Genomic DNA, 26,145 nt, shown 5'->3' on the forward strand with positions numbered 1-26,145 from the left:
CTTCCTCACCCAGCAGTAAGATGACCTGGGGTATGTGTTATCACTTTGAAGCATCACGACAGCCCTATGCAGGTATTAGGGTCCCAGCTGGGCCAAAGACGCCCAAGGTACTTATTTGAAAAGACACTGCCAGGTCATGACAGAGGACAGCAAGCTGCTCAGAGGCTGCCTCCCTCAGGAAAGCACCATCCTCCTGCTAGTTGGCAGTTTCCACAGCCTAATTACATACAAGCAATGCATACAAGTAGGGTCCTCACGCCCTCTTTCCTTAGAGGAGAAAAATGCCCTGCTAGGTACAGGAAACGTGTGGTCATCTGCTGCCCCTGACCTAGTGTGTGGTCCTGAGTCCCATCATCAGTCCATGCTTATCACGATTGCTTCTCACTGGCACTAAATGACGCTGCATAGATGTCCCCATGCAGTCCTAGGGAAGATGAGAAATTGCCCTACAGCCACTATGTGACAAGAAGCCAGCCTGAGTCTAGTATAGACAGCAAGATGAGATTCTAGTTGGAAATACTCCAATTCTCTAAAAATCAGGATTGAACAAGACTCCATTAGAGATAGGGAAATAAGGGGGCCCCCTCCCAAATAGCAACAACAAACAACCCCTCTTCCAAGTAACAAACAACAGAAGCAAGCTTCTGTGGGGAAGAACAACAGCCACCATTTATGAGAGCCTGCCACGTCCTGATGCTTTCCCTATATACACAAGCATCGTACCATTTCCTCCTCCAGCTTCTGTGGGTGGTGTGCTCACTGTACACTGAGAAGCCCAGGGTCACACAAAAACAAATGACTACAACGAGGTTGGAGTTTAGCTCTCTTCCGCGACCCATGGCTCTGTTGTCGTGCCCACTGAATTAGAAGAACGAGTAAAGCCTTATTAAACAGGATTGGCAGTGGTCAGTCAAAGGAAGGTTGGGGGACAGAGGGACATCAGCTGCTATAGGAGCTGCTCCAAGATGTTCACTGCTGACAGTGAGGCCCCTGAGCCATCCCCTTTGCCAGCACCAAAATACAGAAACGCAGGTTCCCCCCTTCTACCCCTGACCCCTAATCAAAATATGCATTTGACATGTCCTGGGTAATAGACATGCTCTTTAATACAGAGACGCTTTAGAGGCAGGTCTCAACTCTTGGTGGCACATTGGGCTCACCTGGAAAGTTTTAGTAACTACTGAAGCCTGGCTAGCTCCCTAGAGAATCTAACACAGCAGGGCTGGATGGTATTTGAGAGTTTTGCTCACCCAAGCAGTCTGCTTTCATATGATGTGTGAACCAAGAATGATATGTATGTGTGTGTACACACATATGTGTATGTATGTATATATGCATATATGTATGTGTATACATATATTTTTAAAAATTATGTGCATGAGTTTGTGAGCCTGCCCACAGAGGCCAGAAGTGTTGGATGCCCCTGGAGCTAGGACTACAAGTGGTCACGAGCTGCCTGATGTGAGTACTGGGAACTTAACTGAGGTCCTCACTCTTAACCACTGAGCCAGCTCTCTGGCCCTGGTTTTTATATTTTTAAAAAGTTGGAAAAAAACCAAAGCAGACTATGCCATGATATGTGAAAATAACATGAATCCAAACTTCAGATCCCATAAGGCTGTGTTGGGGGGGACAGCCACACACTCACGCACAGCCTATGGCTGCTTTTGTGCTCCGCAGGCAGTGTTCAGTGACTGTGACTGTCACCACATAGCTTGAGAAGCCAAAACTATTGACTTTGGATCTTTACTGAAAAAGTTGCCTGACCGTGTTCTAGAGGACCTATAACAGTCCAGGGCAATTAGGGTGAATACTTCATTTGACTTTATTTTAAAGATAGATTATATGATACTAATAAATGACATAAATATTATATGTAAAATGAACACGTATATGTTCACATGTATGTATGCATATTATGGGTGTGGATTAGTGTGCATGCACACACACACACACACACACATATGCTTCCCCCTGGCTTCCGCATTTGTGTTTTCACTTCCTGCTGAAAAGTGGGTAGAGGCAGCAGGCCAGCTCTTGCGCCTTCTATGAAGTGGGTGGCTTCAAAGGCCCTTGCCCAGCTCTCTGCCTCTCACTGTGCCTCTAATACTTCACTCTCTCCAAGTTTCTGCTACTTCCCATCAAACATTTTACAAACAGATTCCAAGAGCACTTCTCCCATAAGCGGCAGGCTGGACTCCATGCTTCCTGGCAGCTTCCTTCCTCTTTAGAGGGGATGGGGTGGAAGGGGGGGAGTGGAGGGTGGTAGCAAGGAGTCCTCGAATCCTCTAAAGATTCTTCAGAGGGATTAGACATAGCCAGTGGGCTGCCTCAGGTGATAGGAGTTCATTGTCAGCTGTGGGTCCCTTTGTACTGAGGCCAGAGCCCACCAGGGCCCTGCCCTGCGTCTTTGTGTGCAGACCAGAACTGGCCCCCTAAGGTGCTGACAGCAGAAGGCCTTTAAGACTAGGCCTCTTAATCTCATTAATATCCTAATTGTCTTCCCCAATCTAGTGGGAGTTGATAGGGTGTTACCCACAAGATAAAAACGACCTTTAAATTCAGGAGATAAAATGACCTTCAAATTCAGGAGATCAAATGACAGTCAGATTAAGTCCCCAAGTAGTAGAACTTTAGAGCCCTGTACACCTCAGAACCGCTAGAGCAAGCCAGGATTCCAGGCGATTGTCTCTCCCACTAAGGGACAATAGGGCTGGCTCATTCACTCTGGGAACCTTTGCTGCTGAGATGAATATTTTTTACAGCTGCCCTCATAAACCCCCTCCTCTTGTCTGCTGCCCAGGGAGGGGGTGGAATTCCCAGAGGTGAGCTGAGGTGCCTACCCTGTCTCACAGGCCCCCATTAAGTTGTTAAAGTTTTTAGTGCCCCAGACAGGGCCGAATGCAAGGGCAGTTCAAATCCCCATACAGAGAGGGATGGGCTTGGGAAAGAAAGGTCTTTGTTTCTTTCCACAGAATTCACCTTGTTCAGGGGCAGCAGCTGGGGGAGACACAGTGAACTAGCGAGGCTCTGAGTTTTCTTACCTCACCTCAGTCATTCAGACGGGGACCGCAGAAGTATAGAAGAGGCTCTCCCTTTCTCTGTTTCTCTCTGCACGTGCACATACATGCACACACACATGTGTGTGTTGGTGTGTGTGTGCGCGTGCACAGAAGTATAGAAGAGGCTCTCCCTTTCTCTCTGTTTCTCTCTGCACGTGCACATGCATGCACACACAGAAGTATAGAAGAAGGGGCTCTTTCTCCCTCCTCTGTGTGTGTTAGCTTTCATGTTTAAAAGATTTTAGTGTGTGCATATAACAAATAAAGACAGATGGACAGGGTATTACATACAGGTCAAAACCTGTTCCTGTCCCACTGCTGACTAACTCTATGAACTTGGGCAAATTGCATTCTAAACATTTTACCTTCGCTTAGTTGACAATGGGGATATCAATACAGACAGCACTCATCTTAGGTTGGGGGAAGGTTAAATGACATGAAGCACATAGGTGCCAGGTCAGAGGTCGGTACCAAACAAGTGCTGAACCAACACAGAATGTTTGTCATTTCTCATCTTCAGTCTGTCCTGCTCCTGGGGATGTTTGCAGTCTCCCTGGGTACGGTATAGTTTTGTGCCGTGGAGAAGTGTAGTTATCCAGGCCATTTTTACCTTGACCAGGAATGGATCTGCTTTGTCCAAGCTATGGGGTTGGGTTCCAGGAGCCACTGAGGAAGCTGCCACGGGAAGCTAAGTAGGGAGCAGGAGGCAAGACTCTGTTTTCAAGTTCTGACACGTGCCAGGGAAGTCTGGTCTGCTGGGCTGGGGAAGGACGGGGTAGAGGTCAAAGGCAAGAGAAGACAGCAGCCATGGAAACAATATGTCCTTTTAGGCTGTGGCCCAAAGGCCCAACACTTATCCTAGGGAGGTGTCTTCTCCCTTCTCTGACTCACTGCCTTTGCTGAAGAACAAGCACTCATTTCCTCCTGAAAAGATCATTTAAGAAAGAGGACGTGTGTGGGAGAGCCAAGGCTGACTGGGACTGTGTGTCCCTTCCTTACCTCCTTGGGGGAGGCAGCCAGGGGACTTAGACTAGAGCAAGGCGTACAATGAACAGAACCACCCAGATCAGGCTACCGATACCAGTCCTGGGCCAAGGCTAGCCCAGCTCCCATCCCACAACTTCCTCCTCTGAGCCAATCAATACAAGCACCAGTCTCCAACCAGTTCCTTTCTCTTGCCACAGCCCTGCCCTTTGACCTTTTGGGGGCCTTTTCCTTGATTCAGTTCCAGAATGGAGGTAGAGGCCATCACTCCGGCTCCGCTCAATGGCCCCAGAATAGGTTGTCACGGGGCCCTATAACTAGGGACAGCTCCTGCTGGCCAGAGCTGGAATGGGGAGGGTGACAGATAAAGGCCTTCTAGTCTGAAGATAAATGGCTGCCTGCAGCCTGCTACAGTAACTTTAGGCCCCCAAGAAGAAGAGACAAAGGTTGCCCCTGTGACACTCACTGGAAAGATGAAGGCCCGGCAGCAGCAGCCAGGCTGGTTCAAAGCCCCAGCTTAATTGTCGATTAAGCATGCATAAGGGAGACAAAGCCATGACAACCCCTGGCTGCATGCTGGTGTGTGATTGTAAAGGCAGAGAGGGGCAAGGCTGAAAACAGCTGATTCTGCTGACTGTGTTTGTAGGGTACCTTGTAACCAACCGGCCGCTGACAGAGGCAAAGTGCTCCTCCTGCCGTCCCTATTGTGTGGGACATTCCAGGACCAGGGTCACATTGTGGTCATCATGGGCAAGTGGGGCACATGCTATATGTAAGCATGGCTGGGAAGGAAGGGGCTTGCATAGGAAAAGGAGCCTCAACTCTCCAAGAAGAGGATTCTGGGAGGTTCCTCTCCTTGGTGCTGCCAGACCTCCTGGCTCAGGTGCTGGGGTTCAGAGAAGACACCGTGCAGAGCAGGGGCTTAGATGTTGATGTCTTGTCCCTCCCCAGCTCAGCTTTGGAGACTGCCAGTGTTAGGAGCTGGGGAGATGGCTCAGAGGGTAAAAGTGCTTGCTAAGCAAGCAAAAGGACCAGAGTTCAGAGCTCCAGCACCCATGGAAATGCTGGGCAGGCACAGGGTTTGTCTATCATTCTGCATATTGGGAGATGGATATAGGGGTTCCTCAGAGGAAGAAAGCTGCCTAGAATAAATCTAGCATAATCTCTCAAGTAAATCTAGTAAACTCTGTATTCAAACAAGAGACCCCGCCTTAATGCATAAGGTAGAGAGCCATCAAGACAGACACTAGGCAGCAACCTCTCACTTCTCTCTTAGCCTCCTTTGCACTGCATCTCCAGTGGTTTACAGATTCCTAACCCCATGGCTTAGAGCACACACACAAACACACACACACAGTGTGTGTGCTCATACATGAGTGTGCATACACACATGGATGCACACACCATAAACATACATGCCCATGGAGAGCAAGAGAAAGTGAACAATATAGAGATAGATAGATAGATAGATAGATAGATAGATAGATAGATGATAGATAGATTATAGATAGATGATAAATTGATAGATGATAGAGAGATGATATATAGATGGATGGATAGATAGAAGGATAGATAGGTAGATAGATAGATAGATAGATAGATAGATAGACAGACTGATGATAAATAGACAGATAGATAACCAGTGCTGATACTGGGTGTTGGCTCCAAGTTTTAGGTTCCAGTCAGCTATGTTTACTATGGAAAGGGTACAGTAAGGCTTCACAGTCCAAATTTGAGCACTGCTGTCTCACCAGCCCTGGGGAAAGTCCTAAGAGCCATCTTGAGGGCCTCAGAAGGGCATCTAGGGTTCTAACTCCAGCATTTCAGAGCACAGTGGTCATTTCTCTGCCAGTCCCAGGAGAGAACGTGTCTGACTGCTTCTTAGGATTAATGTCCATGTGTGAAATTAAGAAGAAAACGAGCTCCTTTTGCCTGCCCTTATTGCCACTGCCTCGTCTATACCGAGGTGACAGGAGCGATCTCTCTGTGGTTTGCTGGGAAGGGTGGTTATTTACAGGTTCACCCATTTAATCCTCGTACGCACCCAGCACCCATGTGACACACAGGAAATTCAGAGCTCATGGGAATTTCTCACATGCATCACCTGCCAATTTAGAACCGTTTCAAAATGACACCCAGAGAGTCCAGTCCCTGGGTGGTCAAGGACTACCCTGAGGTACCATGAGGGAAAAGGAAGGCCTAAACAGCCGCTGAAAATACCCAGTGTCCTGTAAGGACCCAACTCCCATAACAGCTGTAGGATCTTTCTCTCCCTACAAAAGCCCATGTTGCCCCCAGAGATAATCTTGAATCCAAGCTGATACTGGAGGCTCCATGTTAGTGAGAGGTCCTCCCTACAGGGTATAAATTCTGAGGCTGCAGGGCCCTGTGTCCCCGCATCTTCCTTTTCCTCCCTATTTAAACATACTGGCTAGGCACGAACTCCACCACGGAACTATGGCCCCAATTTATACTGTCAGGACCTGGTTAGCACTTAATGCATATTTATGTTGCAAGAATCAACAGATTCAACATTTATCACCATTGTATGAGTTTAGACAAATTATCTCTTTCTGGGCCTCAGTTTCTTTCTTTGAAGTCCTGGGTTCTATCCTTCTCATAATATTCATTAAGGTCTGGAATTTGGGGCAACCCAAGAGACTCCATTTTCAGTGGCCCATACCCTTCTCAGATGCCCATTTGAGGCTGTCTCCTGCCTTTGTCCCCACCTTTGCACTGCTTCTAATACCTGGCCCAGCTGCCCTAGCTCTCCAGCCAGCATACAGAGGGAGCCTAAGCTAGCGACCCTGTGGTGACCTCAGCACAACCCCAGCTTGTCAGAAAGCTGCTGAGCCTTTGTTTGGCTTGCCGGCTCCCTGACTTTGGTGTGGAGATCACAGGTCCCAGCACAATGGCCATTGTCTTCTCAACAATGATTCTTGCCCTGACCACGCCCCACACAGCTTCCAGATTTAGCTCCATGGATCAATGTGGTGGGCAAAAGCTCCAGCCCTGCTCAGTATCGGCCCTAAGCCATCCACCACCTACCCTCGGAACCTTGCTTTGTATTGATGTAAGGGGGTTAAGTGACTCCGTGGTCAGGCCAAAACTGGTTCCCCTCCCTGCCCTCAGCTTTTTTGCCTCTCTTGAATAGGCCAACTTTCTTTTGGGGTATCTGAGCCCTTCCTGGTGCTCAGAGCAGGGCCTAGAGAAACTCCAGACTAGTCTTATGCTGGTCAATTTCAGGTCTCAGGCTGTGTCTCCTGTAAGTGGTAGGCTTGGAACAAGCGTCTGCATATCACCCCAGCTCTTAGCAGGTGCGGGGAGGAAGGGACTTCAGAGGACAGCAGATTGGGACAATGGCTGGCTTTCCTTTCTCAAGCCTTCCCCCAGATCAGGGGAAAGCAGTGCTGTTTGGTATACATGGGTACCAAACAACCATCTATAAGCACCTCCTCATTTCTGGTAAACTTTCTTAAGAGAAATAAAGCCCAGAAGAAGAAGACACAGCTGGCATAGTGCTTGGCATATAGGGGTCTCTTTCCACATGAGGATATAGGTTTGTGTTTTGACGCATTCAAACCCCATGGCAGAGCCATTCTGATCCAGGCCGACACGGTACAAACTCTTTAGCCAGCTCATCACCGAAGATCTCAAGGGATGGACCCCATCTTACTCCTGGCTCAGCACAGCAGAGGCTGCCACCCAAGTGGCCTTTCCCTAATAGCCACTTGACTTCTGTTGAAACCAGAGAGTGCCAGATAGGATATAGCTCAGCATGGCAGAGGGTGGCCAGAATGCCATTCTCTATCATCTTGACCAGTGATACCACACTACCATCTCACTGCCTGCAGCTCGGACCTGGCACCCCCAAAAGGCAGCCTTCTCTGGGGACAATCTGTGTGGCTGAGTCAGCAGCCACCCAGGGAGAATGAGGACAGAGAAGAAAAGGGCAAAGGGCTCCTTGAGGGCCAAGTGGCTGAGCAAGAAGTGGGAGGAAACCTGACCAAAGGCACATACTCATGAGAATGTTCTAGCAATGGGAGGAAAGCAGGTCTGTGGTCATCTCAGAGTATACGCCCCTCCGGCGAGGACAGCAACAGTCAGTTCCGAGACAGTGAGAAGCACAGGTCTCTACTCACCTGACAGCTTGTTGGGAGGAGAGGAGCTGGGCTGGTGGTGAGGGGAGCCGTGGGTGAGCAGGGGGTTCAGGTTGTGCGTCTGGTTGGAGCTATAGGCGTCCATGGCCAGCTTCTGCCGGAATGCTTCTTCCTTCCGGCGGTTTGCAAACCAGTTGTAGACACGGACCTCTGTGACCAAGTTGGAGCCTAGGCCGTGGGCTTTGGACGGGGAGACCCCTCGTTGCAAACATTCTGCCCTGCAAAGAATGAGGGCGGGGGATGGTGAGTGAGGGTGGCTGGAGTAATTGCATGTGCTGGGTGGGCCCCAAATACACAGTCACAGTAGAGGCTGAAGGTCAGTGGGGGCTAGTGGCCTGTCCCTAGAAAGGCCATCCTCACAGTATCTGAGAGGGCTGGAGGGAAGCTTTAGAGCGGGTCTTGAGTAAGCTATGCTACCTAGAAGGCCAAGCATAGGCCCCTATGTGGTTCCGATTACGTGAGGACAAGCCAAGGATCAGCAATTTCAACAGATGGCCTGGTGATCAGCCTCCCGACACCTTCCTTACTGCCTCAGTAAGGCTGACTCTGAGTCTCTTCCAAGCACTGTGAGAGGCATCTGGGCTTTGGGGGTTTGGATACTCCCCCAAAGGATGCAGGGAATCCGGATTCCACATCCATACTCTGGGGCAAAGAGCAAGCGGAGAGGGGCAGGGTCATTAAGGAGGTAGCCAGAGAGGGCAGGTCTCTGCTTATGAGCACCAATGAAACCCCCAGCCCACTGTGAGCTATGCTCTTTGGACACCACTCAGAGGAAGTCAAACCCAGGCTGCTTCCCCACTCGGCTTCCCTGGCTCTGTGTTTTTACTGCCAAGGCTGCTCGGCTCAGAGGCATAGCCAAAGCCCCCCAGTCCTCTGCCAGAGCAAGGAACAAATGTTGTAGAGAGTCAAATTGGGAATGAAAGAGAATAGAGAAAGGAGGAAGCCAAAAGTGTTCTCGGAGGATTTCCAGTTTGCTTTTAAAAACTGATACACAGTTAAGACACAGAAAGGAGTCTGTCCAGTCAATGTAGACAGAATCAACCAAAGAGATCCAACCAATTCTTTCTCTCCCACTAAATTTCCTTAACTGGTTGCTTGAGACAGGGTCTCACTTGAAGTTCAGAGAGGCCTCAGGCTCTCCAACCTCCTCCCTTAGCCTCCTGAGTGCTGGGATTCCAGGTGTGGGCTTTTTTTTTTTTTTTTTGCCAATCATTCTCATAAAAACTGTGCCAGACCCTGGGTTTTTTCCAGTCGCATGGGGCTATAGTTAGTGGAGGCCAGAGCTAAGGGACAGTTTGGTGTTGCCTGTATGGAATGGAAACTCATCTCTCCAGCAGAGTTTTTAGAATATCTGTCCTAAAATAATCACTTGTGGGAATAATAATTTAGTATTTCACAGAAGTGAGACTTCATGATTGACAAGCAACAATGCTGTGCAGGCTCCGTAAATCAGGGCATCTTGGATCTTTCTTTCTTTTTTAAATATTCATTGTGCATGGGTTGGAGGAGGTTTAGGGACAATTTGTAAGATTTTGTTCTCTCTCCGCCATGTGGATTCATTAAACTCAGGCCGTCAGGTTTGGCAGCAAATGCCTTAACCCTCGGAGCCATCTTGCCAATCCTCCTCAGAGATTTTTCTGGGGAGGGGCGGTTCGAGACAGGGTTTCTCTGTAGCTTTGGAGTCTGTCCTGGAATTAGCTCTTGTAGTGCTGGGCTCCTCAGAGCTTGTAATATATAGTAAAATAAGCATGGCTCCTGAAGAAGTACGCCTGTGATGTGTCTCAGACCTGTTTACTAATAAACTGAATTTGGGATTCTGTAGAACACACTTGGGGGGACCCTGATTTAGCCACACTTAGCTGGATAACCAGTGTCTCAAGGGTTGTCACAGGACCAAGGGAGATGAACCTTCCCAATTGCTCAAGAGGGCGCCTGGTATTACCTGTTACATTCCTCCACTAAGGCCTCCCTCTCCTCCTTGCTGGGATTCTTTTGCCGGTCGTAGGCCTGGTACAAAATTTGCTGGGATGCGGGCCCCCATTTGAACCGGTTACGGCGCATCTTCTTGTTGGCGGGCTCAGAGCAGGCATCCTCGGACTGCCCAGGCCCCTGGTTCTGTTGATTGAACTCTGGAAAGAGAAACAGCAGCTGATCCTGACTGCTTTTGTCTGTCATATTTCCAGAGCTCTGGACTGTCTGGTTGAACTCTGAAAAGAGAAAGGAGTAGATTTGATAGAGCCTGTAGCCTTCACTCCACAGACAGGTAGACAGACAGACAGACACAGACACGGATGGACCAATGGACCCTTGATTCCTCTCCCTTAAGCTTCATGATCTGCTCTAATTTCATGTGGGGATAGAAAGGGGTCGCCTTGTGGCAGGCTCCTCTCGCACATCCTGTGTCCCCAGCAAAGTCACCCTTTCCTTTCTTGGACAGAGCTTAGATACATACAGCCAAGTCAGTGTTTTGAGAAAATTAATTATTTTCCTTTGACTCATTGACCTTCTGACATTAAGACACTCTGAGTCCTGAATGCTTGTATTTTTATTTTTATTGGTTGTATTCCTGGCTGTCCTGGTACTTACTCTGTAGACCAGGCTAACCTCGAATTCAGAGATCTGCCTGCCTCTGCTTCCCAAGTGCTGGGATTGAAAGTGTGTATAACCACTGCCTGGCTCTGAATGCTTGTGTTTTGATGTCAAGGGGATAAGCCCAATCAAGTCTCAGCCCAGGGGAAACTGCTCAAAGGTGTAATTTACACTTACCTACCATGTTTAGAGGCAATGTGTAGCCCTCCTGCCCTTTACCCTTCCTCTCTCCTGGGCACCTGCATTCCAGCGTTAGGTTCTTTGAAAAACATGAAATCCCAAACTTTTAAAATCATGCTTTGAAATAAAGATGGAGCTTTGTATTTACAAGAGAAGATGTTCCTTAGACTTCTAGTATGGTTGCAAAGACAATAGTGTGTGCGTATGTGTTTTGTGAGGTGTATATTCTATGTGTGTGCGTGTGTGTATGTATGTGGTATGCATGTGATATGTATGTCATGTATGTGTGTGTCCCAGGGAACCTTTAATGAGGGAGATGGCTCGAGATCAGCCCACATAATTTGAAAGATGAAAGTGCAGAGTCCGGAACAGAGGAGCTTTGTACTGATGATGCTGACAGGGCTGGAGAAGGATGAAGGAAATGCCTAGCTGCTACTTTCCAGGCCCCAGCAGAGCAACCTTCAATCCGTCTTCACAGAATGAATGAGCAGTGGAGGACAGCCTGAGCTATATAGTTAGAATGAGGTTTGATATCCACTTTATTAAGAAGGGAACTACGTTGTCTTCTACCTCCTATCTGCATGGAGCAGGGTTCGCAGAGGCGCTGGATACATAACAAAATCATTTCCCAGACCCTGCATGCTGTTTACATCTGGAGGTCATTGTCCTCATTTATTGCACAGTTGTTTATTGTCTTAGTCTTTAAGTTATATAGGTATTAAAAATTACAGATCAATAGTCATCTACGTTTGTCATACTTATAGACTAATCAGGTTCTTTAGATACATAGAAATTATATTCTGCATAGATAGATAATCTTCAACCACTTCAAGGAGCTGTACAAAATGGCATTTAAATAACTTAGAGTTCTATTGAAGTGAGACATAATTGCTCCTGGCAGCACCAATCTATTCCAGAGAGAATGTTGAACACTGAAGACACTCCACTTGGAGCTTGTTTTCTTCTTGGCAAAAACTGGCCTTTGGGCAAAGAAATGGCCATGCCTCAACCATAGTATCCGGAAATGGATAAGCAGGACTGTCAAATCTTGCCAAGACAGGTAAGATGATTTTGAAAGATTTCTTGCCTTTGAAAATGGTCTGTCAGTTATTCCAGGCCTCAGCCAAAGTTGGTTGCTTCAACATTGCAAATGAGACTTTGGGTGGTTGCCCAGGTAGTCAGTTGTCTCTGTCATTTGTTGCACGTTTTGGAAGTTGCTTGATTGTACTTCCTGCTTACTCAAGTAATATTGTTTCCCTTCTCAGATCTTCAATGAGGTTGAAGACTAGATAATTGTAGTTACTTCCCTTTCATGGCTTGGCCAAGTTATTTATTATACAAGACTTAAACTAGTGAGAATAGGATATCTGTTTTTATTGTATATAATTTTGTATTAGGCTTAGTACTCTCTTATTTAAACAAAAGGGGGAGATGCTATAGGAAGACCTGCAGCTTGTAATTACCCGCCTATTGGGGCATGGCCTCTTATACTATATAGCAGATGCAGAACCTGCGAACCTGCGAACCTGCGTCCCTCCCTTTTTCTCCTTCCCCTTGCTCCTTTTCACCCATTGCTTGTTCGAATTGTTTGGATTCGATCTCCATCCACCGTTCAAGCAGAGAATCCTTATTTGTGAGTTTACCCCTAAATAAATAACTAACTATCTCTCAGTTCTGAGCTAGTATGGGATTTCTTTTTTTTTTTTTCTTTCTTTCTTTCTTTCTTTCTTTTTTCTTTTCTTTCTTTCTTTCTTTTTTTTTTTTTGTTTTTTGTTTTTCGAGACAGGGTTTCTCTGTGGCTTTGGAGCTGTCCTGGAGCCTCTGCCTCCCGAGTGCTGGGATTAAAGGCGTGCACCACTATTTCTTTTAAGCATCCGTTCACCGCTTCACCTGGCCGGTTCACTGTGACACTTGCACCCCATGCTCTGGACCTGGGTGTTTCCTTTCTGAGTTCCCAGAGTCACTCATAATTCTGAGTGTCCAGCCACAACCTCCAGAGCTTCTGGGTGTGCCATAATCTCAGAAAACGGGATCACAGATCTGTGCTACTTACTATACTACTTTAAACCCTCCACAAACCTCACTAATGTCTCCAGTCTGTATAGCTGGGATTTTATGATCTGTCGTGGGCTATCCTTCTATTTTGGCCCTTTTCAAGGAAGTGATGGGCTTCTTCCCAGCCTGAACTTAGGATCCCTGCTGCAGGTGAGGATGCATTTGTTTAGCCAATGGCCAATTCGGAAGCAGCCTCCTAGGTGAATGGATGGCCTTTGTTACTGGAGACTTTGATTTGAGATGGTCCTTGAGTCACCTTAGGGCTCTGTTTGCATTGATGCCCACTGTTTTTTTTTTTTTTTCTTTTCTCTTTCTTTCTTTTTTTTTTTTTTTTTTTTTTTTTTTTTTGGTTTTTTGAGACAGGGTTTCTCTGTAGCTTTGGAGCCTGTCCTGGAACTAGTTCTTGTAGACCAGGTTGGCCTTGAACTCACAGAGATCGCCTGCCTCTGCCTCTGGAATGCTGGGATTAAAGGTGTGCATGTGCCACCACCGCCAGGCACCCACTGTGTTTTTAGAAACCAGAAGCAGCCTCTACTAAATGTAAAAGTAGAATGTTATCAGCTTCCCTGGGATGATGTGGGAGAATGGTAACTCCTCCCACAGTCAGATGTTTACAGGTGTTTTCAGTCCATCACTTCACTTGAGAGTGAAGGTGGACACAGAAGTCCCCTGTGAAGCTGGGGAGGGGACCAGTTAATGTCTCCCCTGCTCCCCATGGGCCCTGCACCACATCTGTAGAGTCCCCTGTGAGGAATGGCCAAGGCCAGTGGGGATAACCCCAAGTGTCTGGGAATCACTTGAGATTTTTTTCATCTGAAATGAACAGATGTCACTACAGTTCCCAGGAAGTGGGCTGTCTCTGCGGTTCAACACCCCGTACGTATAACCCTTCACCTAATTCTCGTAGCCTTGCTATGGGGGAAGTGTCATTGTTTCCAACAGCAGATAAAAAAAAACTCAAGTTCAGAGTGGTTAAGTCACACGAGCCTAGGGTGCTCTCCTGTTCCTAGCCACTAGCTTGTGAGTCACCCAAACAGTAATACCCCAAGCTCCCCAGATCTCACTTAGGCGGAGGACGCTTTTGCTGCACGCAGCCCCCAGTACGAGGCTGCTCTTTTGGGAGATAGCAGCTTACACAGGGTCTGAACCCAGAGCATCTGTGAGCCAGTCAGGGCCTCCAGGGACCTGGCCACACTCAGCATTTGAGGAGCTAGACCCTCGCAGGCACCGCCAGCTACCATCAATGCCTCTTCGCTTCATTTCAAATGAAATGGAATAGAAAACGTTTGATGCCCATTAAAACAACACTGGAACGGTTGCTCTGGTAGACTCATCCTAGACTGGGGAGCTCGTCCAGAAGGTTCTCCACGTATAGAGAAAACCCGTGAACGGCACCGTCTATTAGTCTGGCTCTTCATGAAACTTTCATGCACTGTCTTGGTTCCATCTCCTCTTTCTCTTTCCACTCAGTCCATTCAGTTGGTCTTTCTTTCATTTATCTCTTCAATTTTTGACCCATGCTGGTGTGTCTTTTTATCCTTTAAGATGGGATACAAATGCTGCCTCCTCCAGTAAGTCCTCTGGGATTTCTCCAGGTGATCTTGCAGCCACTCTGTAGCCCAGTGCATGCCATTTAAAGAGCACTTGGAGAAGGGCTGCCACTAATTACTCAAGCTTCTCAACTCCTTCAGGGAAGTAATGAGTCCCTGGAGACAAGGATCTGTATACCCTAGAGCCTAGCATAGTGCTCGGGACATGACAAGGTGTGTGTATGATAATTGAGGAATAAGCCCTTAAGTCCTGTCTCCTGTAACTTTAAACCCCAAAACAACAATAATACTGAATAAAAATGTTCCTTGCTGGCAGCCATCCCCTTGGTCAATGTCCTCTTCTTGAGCATCCGGAGACTCTTCCTGGAATTTCCGTCTTGTTAGACGGTCCAGTGTCTTCTATGTCACCCTGTCTATCCTGGGGGAGATTAGTGAATACCATCCTGACCGCTGAGCTAGTACCAGGGCTGTGTAGCCTTTGGCGACTATGGCTCCTGAGAACGGGGCCATGCAGGAACTGAAGAGCTGCTTCATGTCAGGAGGTCAATTCCTTAAATAGCACCCATGCAGCGAGGGGTCAACCTGTACTTTAAAGGACTGGGGTCCTCTGTGCAGCAGGCAGCATCACAGCCGCCTCTTCTCTGTCCATACAACGTTAACCTCAGTCGGAGAGGAGACAAGGGCCCCAAACCTCTCCTCCCACCCATGGCCCTTCTGCCCACAGATACTAGCACAATAAACACAGACATGATCATTTTGGAGCAGTTTGTAGAAAAAAAAAAAACAACAACAACAAATCCAAGAGCAATTTGAAAAGCAACTGTGCAGCAACAGGGGAAAGAATTCCTACCCAGAAAATGATGGTGAGGAACATGTTGGCAAAGACACAGAGGTCCATAACCTGGGAGAGGGGGTGGGGCATAGCCGGGGAGGGCGGGGGGGGGGGACTGAGATGGGGATGGCAAGGGTGGTGGTTGGGCAGCGATAGGGAAAGAGTGGAAGCAAAGGCAGGTGGATTTCTGAGTTCAAGGCCAGCCTGGTCTATAGAGTGAGTTCCAGGACAGCCAGGGCTACACAGAAAAACCCTGCTTAAAAAACAAAAACAAACAAAAAAACCTAAAACAAAATGCCAAGCAAAAACAAAACCCCTGAAGTGAAGAGAATTGGATCAGCAAACCACCATGAGCCACTCTGCACCAGATAATCCTCTATAAACATTATTATTGGGGAAACTGATGGTATCTGAACAAAATCTGAGTTTTAGGGGGTAGTAGCGTTTCAGAGATAATCTGGGAAATTTGGTAGTTGCATGGAGTGTGTGTGGGATAACCTGTTGGTACAACATACAAAATATAGGGGGTGTGGATTATGTGGGCAATTTGCTACAAAACGAGAATCGCTCTTTATTTTTCTTTAATAATTTCTTCCCAACTAAAAATATTTAATTAAAGTTAAGTATCTAAAAAAAAAAAAAAAACCCTGGTGGGTCAGAATTTCAAGTGCAGACACTTAAACTGTGCTCTGCTTCAGACAGAAAGGATGTCTTCACCAGATGGAGTCCCTCAGCTGAGCACAAATTCTAATCTTGGTAAAAGTGGGTACGTACTTTAGATTGTTTCTGGACTTAGCGCTCCACTTCCGCCACCCCACCCCCACTTCCTAGGATCAGGATCAGGTTCTGATTATCTATACAAATCTTTAGTTGTTTATCCTTTTTACAGAGGGGAGGAAAATAATAGTAACAGTGATCGATATTGTTGACCACTATGTAATGTCTTCTTTGGTAACTCAGACCTGTGGTCATATGCCAACCAGAGACAAAGAAATGGATGCTGGAAAGAAGAACTAAAAACATTCAGGGTCCACTGCCTACACTTAAAGGATTTTCAGTGCAACGAGCTGTGTAGCAAGGGGCTGTGTGAGAAAGGAACGATACAAGATAACCCACTGTGCAGATGTAACTGTAAGGTCACATCTACCCGCCAGCTTCTTCTATTCGCCAACTACTTTTTTTTTTTTTTTTTTTTTTTTCCGGGACAGGGTTTCTCTGTGGTTTTGGAGCCTGTCCTGGAACTAGCTCTTGTAGACCAGGCTGGTCTCGAACTCACAGAGATCCGCCTGCCTCTGCCTCCCAAGTGCTGGGATTAAAGGTGTGCGCCACCACCGCCCGGCTCGCCAACTACTTTTAAAGGCGTTTTTGATGGAGGGGAAACTGAGGCAGCCCACGGGGTCAGAGTGAGGACAACAGTCACTGCAGGTTGAGGCAGAGTTAGGTTTAAATCACTTACGTCGAAGAATCTCCCGTTGCTTTCTGACGTACCAGGTGTACAGGGCAGCTCGCTTCTGGGTCTTCATGGGGGTGCCCTTGTTGAGGTGCTGGGAGAGGTGGGATTGGTTCAGGCCTGTGACATCAACCACCTCCCTCTGGGGGATGTTGTGCTGCTGCATGTAGCCCTTGATCATCTTGGCAGCTCTCCACGGGTCCTCACTAGACAGATATGCAGACGATTAGGGTGCTGATGGGAAATGCTCAGGGAAAAAATATTCACCTTCTAGGTACAAAACTCATCCTAATATCTCTCTCCACCCATCCAAACTCCAACCTTGAGAGACATGTATGGCTAAAACAAAACAAAATGGGAGAGAAGACATAGCTTTTCCTTCTGAGAGAGGCACAGAAGAAGACTCATCTTTAAGGCCACCCCCATGCCATGACACTCCTCACCCTCCATGCCGTGGAAGAAAAGGCTCTGACTTTATTCTGCTTTCTTTGGTTTTTTTCAAGAGACTTAAAAAAGCAAGAGTCCTATAGGAAAGAAGAGGTGCCTAGGGCCTGAGTTGGCTAAGCTGGTTCTACACGGAGCCAAATCAGTTTTTCAATCCACCACCCCTACTTTAGTCTAAACCTCTCCAGTGCTTTTCCTTCTCAAAAGGAAACCCATTCTGTCTAAAGAGGGGCGGGCTTGTGTGCCCACCTCCTGGGATGCAAAGAGTCTTTTAAAGAGTGACTGGATGTTAAAAAAATTTTTTTTGTTGTTTGATGTGTTTAGAAACCTCCCTCAAACCTCAAACTGAGATAAACATTTGTATAGTTGTGATTCCTTTTGTAGTCAAATATTACATTGCTTTGGAGTTTTTTTTAAAAAACATGTTCTCAAAAATAATGGCAACGCTCCCTCTGGCTGAAGAATCAGGACACCTGCAAAACGGGTAGTTTGTTGCTGTTGGTTTTGTTTTATTGTTTTGTTTTTTTAGTTATCCACAGTCCTGCCTCCCAAATAAATGCTACTAAGGAAGAATAATTTTAGTTTGGGAGTAAGACATTAATGCTCCATTTGCCTGGGTGATTGCACCTCTCTGATATGGAAAGGCCACCAGGGAGGTGACAGTTCTAGGGATTTCAAGTTTGCACTGAGAATGTAGTCAGGCTTCTCGTGTCTCATAGACACAGGCACAGTTTGCCATAAAAAAGGCCAGGGATGTCTTCTAGGCTTTTTAATTTACAGTCTTTCCAACTTCACTGTTACTTTTTCTGGCTTGTTAAATGGAATACTCAGAATCAGAACTGTCATTTAAATTAAGAGACTAAGTAAAACAGAGGTTACAGATCAAAAGTATTAAAGGAACAATACAAGCATGTGTACAATTTATTTAATGCAGTTACAGAAACAATCCTGCACTACTGATATAAATACACATATATGTTAGCTTAATAGAACCTGAAAAAAAAACAAAAGAGAAAATTGGGTTCAAATGAAACAATAAAAAGTGGTATTAAAACTGAGACCAAATTAGGCACCTGTGCTAAAACAATGATTTTTCAATAGTTCCTGTAAAATCAATTAATTTGTTTAATGTATTAAAAAAATCTCCAGCAACCAAGGGAGATATTTTACAGGCATTTGAATGGTGATATTTTAGCGAGTCTTGACTATTGGATTCGTGAGAAGTCAGGCTTTTAAAAGAGATGTTTTTGAGAAATGTACACTTTCATATTAATTATACGTAAGCTAAGAAATTTCTCAAGCATTTTTAAAGGCACATAAAGGAAAACAACATAGTGAGGTAACAAGAACGAAAGAAGAGGAAATACGTCTGTTCCAGTGTCATACCTGGAGAATTCACCGCGAGCGAGAGAAAAACACGGCAATCAACATTTTAGACATAACCACGTAAATACCAGCGATCGGCTAAACGCTCGTTGCTGGGGAACATTTCCGAAAATGTTTTTAGAATGGAAAAACACTTCTAACAGGTACGAACAATAGCTTTAAAAATTAGAGAAAACAGTATTTGGGTTTAAAAGTTAATAGTGTATCGCTTTAACAGATCATTTGGGCAGTTTTTCTTTGTTTAACCGCATTACCTGTTATTCTGCGCGCCCGAGAAACCTAGCGAAATAGTGTTGTGTTCTATGTGTGATCGGTTCTGTGAAAAGGGGGCATTAACTCAACAATGAGACGAGAAGGAAAGAAAGAAACAAAACAAAACCAACACAAAAACTATTGAGACAAAACCTTCAGGCCCGGAATTAAAAGATTTGAATTGAGGGTAAGATGGCGTAGTTACACTTTTTTTTTTTTTTTTAACCTCTCAGACCCCTTAATGTTTGCCCCGCGTGTTCGCTGAGGGAGAGAGCTCTGAAGCTCCAATAAGAGTTATTGGGAAATACAGTTTCCTCACCGGGATAAACTCGGGTCGCGATTTGAGGTTGGCTTTTTTTGGAGCCAGCGCAGGTGTCAAATGCCAGCCCTCGGTGGCCACACTGTCCTCCCTGCCGGCTCCTTCCTCAACAATGACTTTGCTGTCCCACCCAGAGCAGAGAAGCCCTGGGCTGCAGCCGCACGGGCCAGGAGCCTCGGTTCCAGCTTCCTAGGTGGTGGCGGGTTCTCCTAAGTGCCAGGGACGCACCAGCCTCCGGGCCGGCAGCCGGGGACCGCAGGACTCTGCAGTTTGTAACCGTCCTCTCTGGCGTCCAAGCGCACCACCGAGTGACCCTCCTCCCCCGCACACCTTTCTTTTCTTTCTGACTTACGGGGGGAACAAGGAGGATGGGGGCGGGGGGAGGATAGAGAATGCCTGGTACCCTGAAGTCGGCTATGCAGTGACCTGGGAGCCGCTAACAATTTCTTGAAAAATTACTTTAATAAAGTCGGAAGCTCCAGGAGGCCCAGGGGAGGGAAGGCGGCACCAGCTTGTGAAAGGGACAAAAACCTCCCGGTGTGTCCTGGGTCCTCACCCCAGTTAGAGTCTGGGCTCCCCTCCGTCTGCCCCCTACCAGCTTGAGGGAGGGAAGAAGGCCCAGGTCCTAAGACCTCCGACCTGCACGGGCCTTGCGGGTATCGGCTTCCCGGAGTGGCCCAGGGACCTGGGGGCGCGCCCCGCGGTGAAGTGCGTGTGCCGTGCTAGCGCCCCGCGAGCACCCCCTCCTGCGTTTTGATTTTCTTCCTTTTCTAAGCCGAGTTTACAACTTCACCAATGAATAACCCGCCTCTCTTTTCAACCTAATCACGGTCTTTGTGTACTTTCTGTTGATGATTTATAGGAATAAATTAATAACACCCCAACTCCACGTGCTGCAGTTTATGTTACATCTCCGCTGTGTCCAGCACAGCGTGGGGACCACAGTACAGAGGCTCACTAGGCCTCTCCTGCTTCCCTAGGTCGGCTCCGAGGCAAACTAGACAACGGCTCTGGGCCGCCAGGAGGCCAGGAGGAAGGGCCTAGGCCCCAGGGGGGGCAAGTGACGGGATGCTGGTTAGGTGAGCCAGGCCCTGTACAACCTCCCTGCCACCCTACCGCCCCAGACGCTCGGGGGTACCCTCTACACCGGATACCATCCAGGCCCCTAAATCCGACCGGAGAGAAATCACCGCCATATGTTTCCCAAGCTTGTGAATTAGAGCAAAAAACATTTTAGTGGATTAAAAAACAAAACAAAACTACAAGATTGCCTTGGCTAGAGGGCAAGTGGTCAGGTACCCAAAGCGCAAATTCAAATGCAAGGTCACCACTCCAACCTGCTCTGCGGGAGACGGAGCCTAGCAGCTAATGATCGCATTCACTCGGGACTCTCTCTGAAACTTCGAAGCTGAGGGGTTTAAGAGTCAGGGGCCACGAGAGTGGCTCCCAAACAACGTGTGGCCTAAGGGACTCACTTGGCTCCTTAGATAATTAGTAACTAGCTGTCAAAGTGTAGGCCAGGGCGAGAGGACCGGCAAGTGATCCCAGCCACCGGAGAGACAGCAGCCAGTCCCCGGATCCCCCACAGGATAGCCGGGGTGCTATACGTACACACCCACCTTTCTCAGATTGGGACAAGGTTCTCTACAAAGTGGGGCAGGGGTGTCCTAGGACCACGTATCCCACACATTCGCTCCCTTCCTTTCATTATTCGTGGTTTCTTTTGGCCGGCAAGGGTCCATCGTGACCCTACAGCAAACTTTCCGCTTTACAATTCTAAAGCTGCAGCTCGCACTGGCGCTGCAGAAGCAAGGACTCAAAGAACTTGCCTCCCGAGGCCTCAGCCGCCAATGCTGCCAGACCGTCTCTGCAGAGAGCTTTAAGTCTCTGGGACAAATGTGTGGCTCGAAGTTTTGGAAGTGCGTGGGGGTGCAAATCTGAGGTCCTAGGAGAATCACAGCTGTCTCTAGTCCTGTGAGGCTTAAGGTTCGGTTCTCGCGCCTGGGTACCACCAACAAGGTGCTTGAGTCCCGGGCGCCCACCTAGGTGGAGGCAGATGAAGCCTCTCTCGGATTGCAGGTCAGCCGGTTGAGGAACTAGTTCAATTGTTCTCAGAGAAGCGAAGCACCCCCCGGGGGATTTTTTTTCCCCCATGGGAAAGGGGCTTGCGGGAGAACAGTCTGCACCACGCGCCTCCGCCTCCAGTGAGGGGCAGGGGACTTACTCCATGGACCCACAGGGTTAGGGGTGGTCCGGGCGTACCCAGCACCTCGCTTGCTGCCTACCTGAGCATCCGGTCCACCTCGGCCCGCTGCTCCGCGGCCTCTTCGGTGTTGAGTGCCTGCAGTTCCTTGAGGATGGGAGGAGTGTCATAGTCGTCTCCGTCCTCCGAGCCCTCGTCCCCAGACAAGCGGCCCTTGGCGTGGCCATTGGTGAGAGTATGGAATACCGGTTTGGTGTCGAGATCCGTCCCGCTCCCGGGGGACAGAGGCAGCGTCTCCAGTTTCACCCCGAAGTTCGGGGACGGCAGTAACTCCTCTAAGGCCTGGACCAGTACTTCCTTGGTGACCCCAGAGCTCAGCAACGCGCTCAAGAGTTCTTGTTGGAGCGACGTGAGCTTGGACACCATTTTCCAAGGACGGAAAAAGAAGGGGGTGAGGGGATGGGTGGGTGTGAGAGAGGAGGGTGGAGGGGAGTTTTACAAGAGAACTCTAAGTCCTGGAACCCCTCCACCCTTTAGCCTCCAGACACCTGTTACTTCCCAGGGTCCCGGAGTCTCCTCCGAGAGGAGTCAGAAAACTTCTAACTTGCCATGATCGCCACCATTAGGCCATATAAGATATGCAAATGAGTGGGAAGGGCTCGGCTTTCGGCAAGATGCAAATGGTGGTGGGGAGGGGGAAAAACCGAGAGAGTGGGAGAGCCTAAGGGACAGTCCAACGGAGCCAGAGACTCGGGCCGGGATCGGGACTTGCCAGGGCCCATTGTACTCACCCTTGGGGGGGCTCCAAATCTTTTCTACCGGTTCTGTTTATCAGCCAAACTTTAGCTGACCTTTGGACTTGTTAAGCAAGTGGCTTGCAGCCTAGGCTGGGTGGGGGTGAGGGGCTGCTTTTCCACAGGCGGCGGGTTCATCTTTAGTGGAGAAAGAAGAAACCGCGCTTCGGGGGTTCAGGTGAGAGAGCTGGAGAAAGTTGGGGTGCCTTGGAAGACGGGAGTGGGGGGAGGATGAAGAGGGCAGAGAGTCTCCAAGGTGACCACAGTAGTAAACCTGGGAATGCAGCGGGGTGATGGTGGAGAGCCAGATCCTTTGGGAATGGGCACCAGGAAGAAGAGAGTGGTTCCAGGCACCGGTAGAACGAATTGGACGGGCCTCACTTACTTTTACCTCGTTTACTGCCCTCCAGGCCCTCCTCAGCCAGGCCTGGTTTGGATTTGAAGGACCGCCGGCCCAGATCGCGTAGTTAGGGTGCTAGAGGCCTTTAGGACCCTTGAAAGGAGGCGCCCACCGACTAGTTTATGGCCGCAGGGAGTAGCGAAAGCGGAGCTGCGCTGCCGCCGCAGGGCTGCACTAGCCCGGCCTCGCTAGGGGAGAGCAACAACACCTGGGGCGCGCTCTCTGACCTAAACCCGGAACATAAATGCGCCTAGGCTTTCCAGGCAAAACTAGGACTGCGGGGACCCGGATGAATGCTTAGCTTGGCCTATGGCTGGACCGACTGTTGCAGCTGTGGGTTACCCAGGCCCTCTTTTTCTGGTTTCTTAGTTGTAGGACGTCGGCGATTCCGGTGCCGGGAGTTAGAGACCTGTTCTAGTAAACACAAGTTCACTGAGGCGGTGGTCTTGGATACCACCTATAGTAAGCACCTCAAAGCCATTGAAGAAATTTTTCCCCCACCCAGGTCTGGCCCGGAAGGAAACCTTGAGCCTTTCGGTGCTGCAGGAGTTTCTGCCACAGCTCCCCTGGGACCCGGAGAGGAAGAAAGGAGGCGCAGGCCGCACCCGGACCTCCAGGCTGGGACCTGACCTGAGGGGTAGAGACTGCTTCAATCCATACACAGTAATAGCTCTCCGGGGCGGAAGCCACTTTGAACCTTGGTTTCTTCCTTTGTGAAATACATTCCTAATAACCAGGAAGCAGGGAAGGTGTAGACACTGAGGAAGACCACCTGTGCAAAACTGGCTAACACTTGTGTTCACACTTTCCAGTCCGTGAAGGTGGGAGGCCAGTTCCCAGTGGTAAAATCTAGCCCTTTAGAAGCTTGGGGTTCTCAGAATCAGGGACACTGAGGTTGGAAGAACTGGGCAAAGAAGGACAAAAGTTCAGAACTCTCGGGAGAGCAAAGGAACTTCTAAGCACATCCTCTTAACTGCCTGCACTTTCAAAAGCGGTGGATTAGGAGGAAATTGCGGTTGGGTCAGAGGTAGAGATGAATTTTCACAAGAGAGAAGAGAGTGGCCCGCAGCCTTCCTCTGCTAGGCGTAGGGTCAGACCTCCCGGTGAGTCACTCTGCACGGGTGAAGATTCTGTGAAAGGCGGAGCAGTGACTGGTACCTGGATCACCTGTGCTTGGAGTCTGGGAGAAGGAAGGGGTGCGTGCGGGTGTGTTACACCTATCCCTGTTTATCTGAAAAAGGGGTTGTAAGTTCACAGAAGGGAGGGGGAGCTTCATTTCACCTTCTTGCTTTCTAGTTTGTTGTGACATATGACAGATCCTTGCCTCTTGTGATCCTGCCCAGTAGGAGAATTCTCTGCCTCCCAGTGCCGGCCACTCAGGCAGGATGATGAAGTGTTCGAAGAACCTTGTTTTCCCCGCCTCTTACTCAATATAAGTAATATAATAAAGTATAAGGAGCAGCAGATTCTGTCATATACCAGGGGAACCCATTAAAAAGCCACCATCACTGTCCACTCACCCGCACAGCTTTGATTTGTAGTTCTAACTAGTGTGTGCCACCAGCCACCCCAAACCTCCCTCTCGCTCTCAAAACTCAGGTGTTAGCACATTCTCCCCCAACACACACACACACACACACACACACACACACACACACACACACCCCACACACCAGCCACTCATGTGAATATGCAGGAAGCTACACCAAGAATTCAGGGAACAGTTCCAGTGTGTATGTGTGTATTTATATGTGTGTGTGCACGCGCAGGTAGGTCTTCCAGGTAAACTGGCTATTCATAGCCTGAGATTGTCCTGCCCAGACTTACAGTTTATTTACTGTAATTGCAATTACAGATGTGTGAGCAGATTTTATGCCCATGAACCTGTATAGATTTTTTTTATGTGAAGAAGTGTTTTGCTTGCATGTATGTTAGTATGTGCACCATGATGTCCTTGGAGGTCAGAAGAGAATGTTGGATTTCCTGGAACTGGAGTTACAGACAGTTGTGAACTGGCATGTGGGTGCTGGGAATTGAACCTGGGTCCTCTGGAAGAGCAACAAGTGCCCTTAAGCACTGAGCCATCTCTCTAGCCCTGCCATGGAAATTTAAAAAGGAAAATACAAACAGAGCAGCATGACTAAATGAGCCATCTCATGAAATCTTTCCTCTACGGCAAAACTTCTCTCTAAAGCCGGGTAGCCGGGTGGGCAGTGATGGAGCATGTCTTTAATCCCAGCACTCAGAAAGCAGAGGCAGGTGGATCTTTGTGAGTTCAAGGCCAGCTTGGTCTACAAGTTCTAGTTCCAGGACTGGCTCCAAAGCTACAGAGAAATCCTGTCTCGAAAAATCAAAACCAAAAAAAAAAAAAAAAAAAAACCAACAACAAAAACCCAAAAAACCAAAACCAAAAAAAAAAAAAAAAAAAAAAAACCTTCTCCCTAAGAGAGGGTGGGCTTTATAGGATGAAAGAGAAGTCTCTCTAGTCTTCATTGCTTTCAGAGAAGAGAAGGTGAGGGGAGCGGGGGTCCTACGGGAGGGAAATAGGAGACCACACCACAGGGATGGAGGACAGTCTTTGAAGTCACAGACTGAGTACATCCGTGGAGTGAATGAGCAAGTGGGCATCTCGGATGGTATCCTGAAGAGTGATTCTGGTGACTTGCCAAACTCTCCTGGCCATCAGCAATAAAATTAATAACACTCTTAGGCACAAACAGATAGATGCTATGTGGTCCATTTGTATTCTGTTAACTAGGAAAGAAAACCCAGAGTGGTACAGGTTACTGGTGTAGTAGGAAGGTTCTATGTTGGTTTTTTTAAATGCTTGCTTATTTACTTCTATTAGATAACTAATTTTTATTGTTTTGTATTTAAAATTAACTTATTTGTTATTTTATGTCTAGGAGTGTTTTTCTTGCACGTATGTCTGCATACCATGTGTGTGCCTGGTGACCATGGAGGCCAGAACAAGGGCATCAATCCCCTGGTACTGGAGTTACAGATGGATGTGAGCTGTCATGCGGGTGCTAGGATTAGAACAGGGAACCTGTGTCCTCTGGAAGAGCAGCCAGTGTTCTTAACCACTGAGCCATCTCTCCGTGTTTTTGTTATTTTTTTATTTTTAATGTGTATGCGTGTGCCTGAATGTCTGTGCACCATTTACATGCAGTGTCTAGGGATGCCAGAAGAGGGCATCTGATACCAGACCCAGAACTGGAGTTAACAAGTGGTTGTGAGTCCCCACGTGGGTGCTGGAACTGAATCCAGGTCCTCTGCAAGAGCAGCAGGTACTCTTAAATACTGAACCATCTCTCCAGTCTCCAATTTAAAAAAAAATATTTATTTTTGCCTGGTGGTGGCGCACGCCTTTAATCCCAGCAGTCGGGAGGCAGAGGCATGAGGATCTCTGTGAGTTCAAGGCCAGCCTGATCTACAAGAGCTAGTTTCTAGGACAGGCTCCAAAGCTACAAAGAAACCCTGTT

The 26,145-nt window shown here is 48.1% G+C and overlaps 1 protein-coding gene and 1 long non-coding RNA gene across 5 annotated transcripts in view; one reads left to right on the plus strand and one right to left on the minus strand.

Moving 5' to 3' along the window:
* Hnf1b (HNF1 homeobox B) overlaps positions 1–22,091 on the minus strand; it is a 53,328-nt gene extending 31,237 nt beyond the window's left edge. Inside the window, exons 1-4 of one of the 4 annotated variants that reach the window (XM_041665334.1) lie at positions 21,549–22,091; positions 16,869–17,068; positions 10,149–10,413; positions 8,189–8,424 (exon numbers count right to left, since the gene is read on the minus strand). In XM_041665334.1, coding sequence (XP_041521268.1) covers positions 8,189–8,424; positions 10,149–10,413; positions 16,869–17,068; positions 21,549–21,892 — 1,045 coding nt within the window. In that variant the 5' untranslated portion in view covers positions 21,893–22,091. The remainder of the gene's footprint in view (positions 1–8,188; positions 8,425–10,148; positions 10,414–16,868; positions 17,069–21,548) is intronic. The other 3 variants (XM_041665336.1, XM_041665335.1, XM_041665333.1) reach the window with 3 other exon arrangements.
* Positions 22,092–22,274: 183 nt separating this feature from the next.
* On the plus strand, positions 22,275–24,124 carry LOC121456850. Its single transcript, XR_005975660.1, has 2 exons — positions 22,275–22,438; positions 23,166–24,124. It is a non-coding gene; the product is annotated as an uncharacterized LOC121456850 (long non-coding RNA).
* The last annotated feature ends 2,021 nt before the right edge of the window (positions 24,125–26,145 follow it).

The sequence above is a fragment of the Microtus oregoni genome, unplaced genomic scaffold, assembly GCF_018167655.1.
Source record: "Microtus oregoni isolate MIOR12 unplaced genomic scaffold, Mior012 000015F_ref0000493, whole genome shotgun sequence".
Classification (NCBI taxonomy): Eukaryota; Metazoa; Chordata; class Mammalia; order Rodentia; family Cricetidae; genus Microtus; species Microtus oregoni.